This window comes from Bos indicus x Bos taurus, chromosome 2 (assembly GCF_003369695.1).
Source record: "Bos indicus x Bos taurus breed Angus x Brahman F1 hybrid chromosome 2, Bos_hybrid_MaternalHap_v2.0, whole genome shotgun sequence".
In the NCBI taxonomy this organism is placed as follows: domain Eukaryota; kingdom Metazoa; phylum Chordata; class Mammalia; order Artiodactyla; family Bovidae; genus Bos; species Bos indicus x Bos taurus.
Window position 1 is genome coordinate 131,754,020 of NC_040077.1, and position 10,048 is coordinate 131,764,067.

At 53.0% G+C, this 10,048-nt stretch overlaps 1 protein-coding gene across 1 annotated transcript; it reads left to right on the plus strand.

The window, feature by feature from the left end:
- Positions 1–15: 15 nt before the first annotated feature.
- On the plus strand, positions 16–7,662 carry MUL1 (mitochondrial E3 ubiquitin protein ligase 1). The gene is made up of 4 exons (XM_027521601.1): positions 16–285; positions 3,601–3,688; positions 4,335–4,455; positions 5,701–7,662. The coding sequence occupies exons 1-4, from the start codon at positions 166–168 to the stop codon at positions 6,422–6,424; spliced, it is 1,053 nt and encodes a 350-aa protein (XP_027377402.1). The 5' UTR covers positions 16–165; the 3' UTR covers positions 6,425–7,662.
- Positions 7,663–10,048: the final 2,386 nt, after the last annotated feature.

Here is a 10,048-nt window from a genome sequence, read left to right on the forward strand (position 1 = left end):
TCCGGTTCCGGGTCCCCTTCCGGTTCCGGGTGCTGTGCCTTCGGCGGGCGGCTGGCCGCGGGCTTCCGGGAGGAGTCGTCTCCGGGGGTGTGGTTCCGGGTGGCGGGAGGCTGAGGGGCGAGGGGTCGCTCGAGCGCGCCAGCCTCGCCAGGGCTCGGCGCAGCCATGGAGAGCGGAGGGCGGCCCTCGCTGGGCCAGTTCATTCTCCTGGGCACCAGCTCTGTGGTCACAGCCTTCCTGTATTCCGTGTACCGGCAGAAGGCCCAGGTCGCCCAGGAGCTCAAGGTCAGTGCCCCAGCCCGCCCGGCCTCAGCCGGCCATGCCGCCCCGGGGGAACGGTGAGGCCCCTGACCTGCCGTGGGCCGCTCCACCCTCGGGAAAAGACCCCACAGAGGAACCAGGCTCTGGGACGGCGTCGCCCGGCCCCCAGGAGCCAGGATCAGAGTTCGGGTCGCGTGATAACGGCTTCCCTTCCTCCTTTCTCCCAAGTTCTTCTCGTTGCTCAGAATAAATCTTGACTTCATCACTTTATTGACGAAAAAAATCTTTATTGAACACTTGCTATGCTCCAGGCGCCGAGCCTGGGTAGAACAGACAGAAATTCCTGTCTTCATGGAGAGTGCATTCTAATCCAACCAGACAGACAGTAAAACAGTCAATCAGATGGTGTGACACGTGGGGATAAAAATACAGCCTAGTGCAGGGAAGAGAGGAAATGGGAGTGCTGGAGAAAGGGAGGTTTGCTCTTTTAAACAGGGTGGCAGTTGAGCAGAGCCCAGGAGGATTTGAGGCTAGCGTGCAGGTGCCTGGGAGGGGACAGCTCCTTGCTTCTGCAGACTCTGCCTTTTTATATTATGGCCATTTAAAAAATATTGCTCACTTTCCTAATGCAGCACCTGACGGTTTACACAACATATTCCCATCTTGGTTTTAGTTCTGCTTCACAGTAATTTGAGGTAGATGAAATGATACCTCCAACCTGCCAATCAAGAAATCGAAACTCAGAGGAAAGGTCTCTACAGGGTCAGTTTGGAGCTTAAACTTAGGTCTTTTGATTCCGAGTGTAGGGTTTTGTTGTTGTTGTTGACCACATTTCCTTATTATGAATGTGTGAGTGGCTCATGAGAGATGAACCTCATTAGCTAAGAAATGGCATCTTATCCTTCCTTCCTTCTAGGTTCTAACTCAATGGTTAACACAGAATAGACACTCAGTAAATATTTGTGGATTTGTTTGGGGTGAAATTTCTTTTTTAAAAAGGTGAATTTCTTCGAGGCCATGCCGGGCTTTCTCTAGCTGTGGCGAGCAGGGCCAGGGGCTACCCTCTAGCTGCGGTGGGCAGACTTGTCCTTGCAGTGGCTTCTCTAGCTGCAGAGCATAGGCTCTGGAGTGCAGGGCTTAGTTGCCTCGAGGCAAGTGGGAATCTTCACGGACAGGGGATCGAACTGTGACTCCTGCATTGGCAGGTGGATTCTTAACCACTGGACCACCAGGGAAGTCCTGGCTGGAATATTTTCATAATACAGCAGGGCTTAATTTGACATTTATTTGGAAGACGGATGCCTCAGCCTGACACGCTTCATTATCGTCAGATGATTTGCGTTGAGAGCTTAGAATCAAGTGTGTGAGTTTTGGAGCGCACCTAGTTACCAGGGAGTTGAGTTTGGGGTGTGAATCACAGCCTGGTGAGATTCCAGCTGCCTTCTCGTCTGCTTGATTAAATTACTTCTGAAATGACTGGCTGTGGTTGTAACTTATACTTCAGTTTCTGACGCTGAATCAGAAATCGCATTGGCATCAAGCTGGCTAGAGATGGGATCCTTTGAAGCAGTGAGTGCTCAGGGATCCATCTTTGGGTGACCTTAAAAGCTTTGCCAATTAGTTCCTCAGTGAGGATGAAATAACTAGCTCCTGCCTGGAAAAACAGTTGGGACTCTGTCTTAGGCTCTATTTTCTTGATCCAATTACAAAACTTGCCAGACTAGGGTTTGTGTCTTCCCCTTTTACGTGTCTCACAGTGATGGGAATGCATATTTATCGCATACCTACTGTGTGACAGCCCCTGGTCTGGATTCTTTCACACCTTGAGTTTCATTTCATTCACATGAAAATCCTGTGAGATTGTTTTGCCCACCTTTTACATGTTTTGAAACTGAGACTGGGATAAATTAAGTTGCCCAGAGTCAAAATAGATGCCTTGAAGCTTGATTCAGTCACAGGCTTTCTGACTGAATTTCACCTCCTTTCCTTCTAAAAAATGTTTAGACTATCCTGTGGTGGATATTTGACTATTTAGGTGACTTAGAGCAAATTACTTCACTTCTCTGAGCCTCAGTTTCCTTATCTGTAATTGGGGGTGATAATGTCTACCGCAGAGGGATGGTATGAGCATTAAATGGGGTTATGCATTTAAAATGCCTAGCAGAGTGCCTGGAATGTAGTATATGTAAGTGCTTAGTTATTCACTAATGTCTTCATCAGAATTGTATTTAGTGCCTGCTACAGGTCAGGCACCGTCTCGGCACTGGGGGACGGCAGTGCACAAGACCAGCAAGGCCCTAGGCCTCCTGCGCTTACAGCCCAGTGGAGGGGGAGACCGACAATAAACGAATAAATGAACCTGAGTGTTAGCTGTTGTTACTGCCCGTTGTTTTTATTACCTTCGCAGTGTACGTGGGTAATAATTTTTATTGACCTTGCTCCTGTTGTTTACTGGGTAGCAATAGCTTAAACTCAGAGGGACCTTAATATGTATCCAGTACTACCCACCTCGTGTCTGGTATCCTTAAGATGGTGTTGATGAAAATACCTGAAAGCAGGAACCGTTTCCTTCATTCGTCCCTGAACCCCTGGCCCCCAGCACAGTGCCTGGTTCAGGAAATGTTCAGTGGCTTTCTTAATTTTACCTTACTTTTGATGGAGCAGTAGCAGGCTTGTTTGGTTCCCAAGTACAGCAGATTGGGATGAGAACAGGAAGGAGTGGAGAGCTGGGGTCTGTGAGGGGAAGGGAGCGGCAGAGGTGACTGTGCTTGCCTGTTTATGATGGGGAAGCGGGCAGACAGAGGAGGAGAATGTTTAGCACTGGTTCACAAAGCCGCGCCCTATAGTGCAAAGGCAGTGCTCTATTACAGTGTCTGATGCAGAGCGTGAACTGCCAAGGGCCCGGGGATAACGATAACCTACCACTGCCCGAGCCCCTACCACGTACTGGGCCCTGGTTTACGTGCTTTTCCACATAAACTTCGGATGCATGGTTCTGTGTTGTCGAGAAGAGATCAAATTACATTCAGTCTGTGGTATGCAGATTGATGAGTGCCTTTAATATTTTCGTCTTAGTAAGTGAAACTGAAAAGGGCTGTCTGGCCGGTTAACTGCAGCTGGAATGGAAGTGGCAGCCCCATTTGCAGGTGGCAGAGCGAGGTGCCTGTTGATGTGGTGAAAGTGCTGGGACACAGCTTTGGAATCTGACCGTCCTTAGTCTCTTTCCTGCCTGGTTCCCTTATTCTCTCAATGTGAAAAAAAGAGTCATTTTCTTTCTTCACTTGTTTGATTGAGCATGTCAGTATTCAACAGTCATTCCAATCTGTTGTTTCCATTTAGGGAGCTAAAAGAATCCACTTGGGTGAAGACTTAAAGAGTATTCTTTCAGAAGCTCCAGGAAAGTGTGTGCCTTATGCTGTTATTGAAGGTATGTTTATTTATTGGTAAAATGAAAAATAACTCAGTCTTTCAAAGTTTGATAAAGATCTTCCTGGCTGACATTGACGGCCTTTTGTAGCCTTGGGGTGGGGGTTCAGAATTTGGACTTTGGGGTCAGGAAGACCTGGGTTACTGCTGTATGATTGTGAGGAAATTACACAAGCTTTCGAGCCTCCATTGCCCCATCTGTAAAATATACTTTGAAAGTGCAAGTTGATCTGAAAGTGAACGTTGCTCAGTCATGTCTGACTGCAACCCCATGGACTGTAGCCTGCCAGGCTCCTCTGTCCACGGAATTCTCCAGGCAAGAATACTGGAGTGGGTAGCTATTCCCTTCTCCAGGGGATCTTCCCAACCCAGGGATCAAACTCTGGGTCTCCTGCATTGCAGGCAGATTCTTTATTGTCTGAGCCACCAGGGAAACCCAGAATATACTTTACAGGGTGGTTGTAACACTGAAACGATGTGATCCATGTAGACTGCTCATCAGAGTGCCCCCAAAGCACAACTGTTGGTGATAGCAGTGTCCTCACTTTGATTAATTAAACTAACTCAAACTAAAAACAAAATCTAAATTACTTTAAAGGAAAGGACAGAAGAGTTCTACAGAAATAAAATAATTTGTTTCCATTTAGGAGCTGTTCGATCTGTTAAAGAAACGCTTAACAGCCAGTTTGTGGAAAATTGCAAGGGGGTGATTCAGCGGCTGACGCTTCAGGAGCACAAGATGGTGTGGAACCGGACAACCCACCTCTGGTGCGTATCCTTGCTCCAGGGGCCCAAACCTCGAAGATGGTCAGCTGAAAAGCTGACGTCCTGGCCCTGTCTCCATGTCTTCAAGCTGTTCCTGAGAGAGAGCGGAGACCAGTCTCAGTGCCACTGAGATCTCTGCCACTGCAGTCTCCTAGGCGTCTTGTCCAAATGCAGATTCCTGGCCTCTCTTCCAGATCTGCCTAGATAGAATTTCCAGGATAGGGGACCTGGAGTCTGCAGATATGCACACTAAGGGTTGAGAAGCACTGACTGATGGCATGGATTGATGATTTTCAGTGCTCCATGCTGTAACATGCAGTACCATTTTTCCAAATGATCCTCGGGGGGTTGTGTTTTGGAGTTTTATCTTAATTTTTATTGTAAAAAATTAAAAATTCAATTTTAATTTTTATTAAGGCTGCTTAACCTGCGATCTCCTCTTATTAACGAAATTTTAAGTGCAGCAGTGCAGAACCATTAAGTACGGCACGAGGTTGTACAGCAGATTTCAAACTTACTCGTCTTGTAGAACCGAAACTGCACCCGGTGAACGCCAGCTCCCGTTGTCCTCTTTCCGCAGCCCCTGGCAGTCTCCGTTCTCCTCTGTTCGGACGAGTTGGGCTGCGTTAGACACTTCACGCACACGGGTCCTGCAGTCTCCATCCTTCTGTGGCCGCCTTAGTTGCTTTGCTCATGTCCCCCAGGCTCACCCGTGCTGTCCCATGTGGCAAGGTTTCCTTTTTCTTTCTTGTTTGAAAGGCTGACTAGTATCCTGTTGTATGTATGGACCGCATTTTCTAAGTTCATTCATCGATAGACATTGATGTTGTTTCCGTGTTTTGGCTGCTGTGAATAAGCAGTGAGCCAGGGAGCACAGATCTCTCTTCCAGATCCAGATTTCAGTTCTTTTAGATCCACGATCCGAAGTGGGATTGCTGGGTCATATATGGTAGTTTTTAAATTTTTTGAGGGATTTAAGATAAAAATCGATCTGTCTTAACGGGGGCAAAGGGAAATAAAAAAGAGTAGAGGTGATCCCTGATGGCATATGTTGCCCACTGAGGCGGCCAGAGAACCGGAAAACCTGCGCTTCCTCTTCTGAGGCTCTGGACGAGGGTGGGTCTGTCGTCGTCTTCTCGTGCTCTCAGTTCACGCTTGATCCTGCCTGGCCTTCAGGTGGACTCCACCCTCGTCTGGCTGTGAGGTATTCGCGGTCCTCTGATTTACCTTGGGCCCTCATTCCTGCAGGAACGACTGTTCCAAGATCATTCACCAGAGGACGAACACGGTGCCCTTTGACCTGGTGCCCCACGAGGACAGCGCGGGCGTGGCCGTGCGCGTGCTGAAGCCCCTGGACGCGGTGGACCTGGGCCTGGAGACTGTGTACGAGAGGTTCCACCCCTCCACGCCGTCCTTCACCGACGTCGTCGGCCACTACCTGAGCGGGGAGCGGCCCAAGGGCGTCCAGGAGACGGAGGAGATGCTGAAGGTGGGGGCGCCACTCACGGGGGTGGGCGAGCTGGTGCTGGACCACAGCTGCGTGCGCCTGCAGCCCCCCAAGGGGCCGGGCATGCAGTACTACCTGAGCAGCCAGGACTTCGACAGCCTGCTGCAGCGGCAGGAGTCCAGCGTCCGGCTCTGGAAGGTCCTGGCGCTGGTCTTCGGCTTCGCCGCCTGCGCCAGCCTCTTCTTCCTCCTCCGGAAGCAGTACCTGCGGCGGCGGCGCGAGCGGCAGCGGCCGGAGGAGGAGTTCCGGGAGCGCGCGTGTCCCGAGGAGGACCGTCCCGAGGAGGACCGAGAGGGCCCGAAGGGCGCCTGCGTCGTGTGCCTGAACAACTTCCGGTCGTGTGTCTTCCTGGAGTGCGGGCACGTGTGCGCCTGCACCGAGTGCTACCGCGCGCTGCCCGAACCCCGGCGGTGCCCGATCTGCAGGCAGGAGATCAGCCGCGTGGTGCGCTTGTACAACAGCTAAGGCGGGGCGCGGGGGGACCCTGCCCCGCTTCGGGGGTGTTATCATCTCCGGGCCCTTACAAGAGCAGTGACGGGGCCGCTACCAGCTGCCGAAGGCCGCCTTTATCCAGCGTGGAGGTGGCCTTTGCCAGCCCGGAGCACAGGCGCACAACCCCATGCCCCGCCCTGGCACGGGCGACGGGGGTGCCGCGACCCTTTCCTGGAGCCAGGTGAGCCCGTGTGTGGCTGAGAAGAGCTCACCGCCCAAGCGCCAAAGTCCGTGGCCTCCAGCTTTTCTGTCCCTGTTGCCTTCTCCCCACTCCGCCCCCCTCCCCCCGGTGTGGGTCCCTGTGGACCTGAGCCTGAAAGACTGGCCGGAGGGGAGAGCAGAGTTGCCTCGAGGAGCCGCCTGAGAGCAGACTGGGGGGCAGTCTTCCTCCCGCTTGCTTACCCCACCCCCACTCCCCAAGGAAGAGCCTCCAGGCTGGTCATGTGCCCCCCGCCCCTTACCTGCCGGCCTCCCGCGTGTGCACACGTGGATCAGCATAGAAGGGAGTGAATGCAGCGGCCGCCCTCTGCCTAACGGGCCGGGACTCTGGTCGGAGAAGGGAGGCAGGTCGCTGCCAGGGGCACTTGGAACGGTGCCCGTTCATTGTTCCCCTGTGGCGGTGCGGACAGGGCCACTTGGCTGCAGCCTTCCTGGGGCCACGGGACCTAAAGAGGGCGATGGGAGCACGCGGTCTGCCCTGACTTGGAACTCGGAGGCGTGAACCGGCTGAGGGCTGGCTCTGGTTTTCTCTGCCCAGGCTGAGCTGGAAAGGCCTTAGCCCCAAAGGAAGCAGTAAGGATGTTGCTGTCCCAGCCTGGAGTCTTCTCAGCTCCTCACGGAGGCTCCCACCAAGGAAAAGTAGCAGCCAGCATCTTGAGCCCGGGGCCTTGTCCAGGCTAACCCTAACCCCGCCACCGAAGAGCTCACGCCCCAGGGGCGTCATCACGCCACCCCTTCACTCCTCCCCCGACCCGTTTGCGTTTGTGAGAGGAGCCGCGAGCCCCTCGCACTGCCTGTCAAGTGTCCAAGGTCACTAAGTCACGTGCACAGCACTTTCTTCTCTCCCTTCCCTGGCTCTGAGCATCCATGCCCCAGCCCCCTTCGTGCAGGGGAAGGGGGCGTGCTCTCGGGGCTGGCACCAGCTCTGTGCAGTGTCCAGTGTGGGCAGCACTAATAAAACTCCTCACCGAGTGTGAGCATGTTGCTTTGAACAGTTCGATGGCTAGGCTGATGCTTCCCTGGGGGGATGGTGTCTGGTTTTGATAGGATGAACTGGAGACCTTGGCTGCAAGGAGGTCGGGGGCTCCCCACGGTGGGGGCAGCTTGGTGACGCTAAAAGAGGGGGGCCGAGTGGGGAGCCTCAGGGCAGCCTGGAGACTACCTGCAGGTCATGCCTGGCCTCGCCCAGAGCCGTCCTTGAAAAGTGCTGTCCTGACATCCTGAACACAGGCTGTGAGGCTTCACCTGTCGCAAGAATGGGACAGGTGGGCACTGGCGTATGTACGCAGTGCTCTTTCCGACCTCAGTTTCAAGGTAAGTTAATCCTCACAAGGCCCTGCGGGCTCGCATGACATCTCATCCTACAAGCAAAGAAACTAGTCCCGAAAGGGCATGTTCCCTGGGTCAAAAGCACACAGCTGGTGAGGCGGTGGTCCACATTGAAACTCCAAGCTGTTCAGTCTTCCTGACCCTCCTGCTCACCGGCGGTGGGCCAGTTCCCTTGGTGCTCATAGGGACGCCCCACAAGATGCTGTTCCCCATGGTGGTGGAGGAGACCATGCTCTGGAGGAGGAGGCAGATTGGTGACAGCCCACTTGCCCAGTGAGTCCTGTCCAGGGAGGTGTTACGACCCTGGCTTTATATAGAGGCGTTGGGCGGGGGTGGCATGATGGCAGGGGGACTGGTGGGGCTGACCTCGGAGCATCTCAAAAGCATCTGCTGTTCCCTTTAGTAGGCGCTTTGAAAGAGCCCAGGTTATGAGGATGAATGAACTGCTGTGTGTAGGGGTGAGTGGGGGAGGAGGGTTTGTGTTAAATCTATGAAGCGTTCAGCCCTCGGCATGGATTTCATGAGTAAATCTTATCAAGTGATTGAAAAGCAGACAAGGCAGCCTGCCCTTACCCCAGACCGACTCATATCCTGGGCAGACCGATTCTTCTGTCTCGAAGGCTCCTTTAAGGGAGTTGAGGGGCCCATCGTGGGAGACACAGGAGCAGCACACCGTCCCTGCCTCGAGGTGACAGCTGATTGGGAACGTGAGCTCACGCGCGCCCAGACTCCAGACCGGAGGTCCACTCGTGGTCCTAGCCTGGCTGGACTGAGACTGCCCCATGCTCTCCATCACCCACGCAAGTCCCTGCCTTTGGTTTAAGGAGATCCTTTCCAGCAGGCTTGAAGGGGCTTAGACTGATCTGCGGGATGGAAGCCGGTGAAGAAGTGGAAGTGAAGGTTGCTTAGTGGTTTCTGACTCTTTGTGACCCCATGGGCTATACAGTCCATGGAATTCTCCAGGCCGGAATTCTCCAGGCCAGAATCCTGGAGTGGGTAGCCTTTCCCTTCTCCAGGGGATCTTCCCAACCCAGGGATCAAACCCAGGTCTCCTGCATTGCAGCAGATTCTTTACCAGCTGAGCCACCAGGGAAGCCCAAGAATATGGGAGTGGGTAACCTATCCCTTCTCCAGATGATCTTCCTGACCCAGAAATCGAACTGGGGTCTCCTGCATTGCAGGCAGATTCTTTACCAACTGAGCTATCAGGGAAGCCCGTGGAAGCTGGTGGTGGGGGACTAACCATGGGATTGTGGTGAATTTCAATTCAACCCTTAGGCCCAGCCACTTGAATCCGACGCACACAGCATTCAGCCAGGATGGTCTTGAATAATTGCTCCTGGTGTTTTGAAGTTCTTTGCGAGATACTTGATATGGGTGGATGCTCACAGTCCGACAAAGTGAGCATTGTAAACCCCGTTGTACCAATGAGAACTTCCTGGTGGGGTTACAGTTTACCGATGGCCACACATCATCACCAGCCTGGCAGTGTTGGGCTCTCCTGGTATCAGGTGTGTTTTTTAGCTTTAGAGTGAACTGGAAGTGGAGGCTATATCACCCCTTTTTGTAGCTTATGTGATTTGCTCAAAGCTATCAAGGTCTGAGCAGAAAGCCCTTTCCCTTTAAGTCACACTGAACCTGAGAGGCTAAGAAGGAAAAGTGTCAGACAGACAAGTGGACGTTACCGGCGCACAGTGGTTTTGAAGCCGTTAGCACCCTGAGAATCACCAGTCACCCCTGGTTTTAAGACCGCAGGTTGAGGCTTATCCTGATGGAGGAGGAGCCAGAAGGCAGGTCCTCGGAGGCCTAATTCATTCAGAATTATGATGGAAAATTCAAACAGCAAGCAACGTGACAAACTGGGGTGAACTGACACCTTTTGCAACCCAGGTCCTAGCCTGGATGCGGACAGATCTGATGTGGATGAGCACCAAGGGCCTTGGGGCTGCTCAGAGGAAGAGCTGTCAAGTTTTGGTATCCTTGGTGGGCATTTATTCATCCCAGAAACATCAGCTAAATGTGTATTCTGTGCCTGGGGATTCAGAAATG

What these genes read in the sequence shown, in the direction of transcription:
- MUL1 (XM_027521601.1), top strand. Translation starts at nt 166, where the DNA reads ATGGAGAGCGGAGGGCGGCCCTCGCTGGGCCAGTTCATTCTCCTGGGC. An exon ending in AGGTCGCCCAGGAGCTCAAG is followed by an intron (nt 286 to 3,600) that starts GTCAGTGCCCCA and finishes GTTTCCATTTAG; the next exon opens with GGAGCTAAAAGAATCCACTT. An exon ending in GCCTTATGCTGTTATTGAAG is followed by an intron (nt 3,689 to 4,334) that starts GTATGTTTATTT and finishes GTTTCCATTTAG; the next exon opens with GAGCTGTTCGATCTGTTAAA.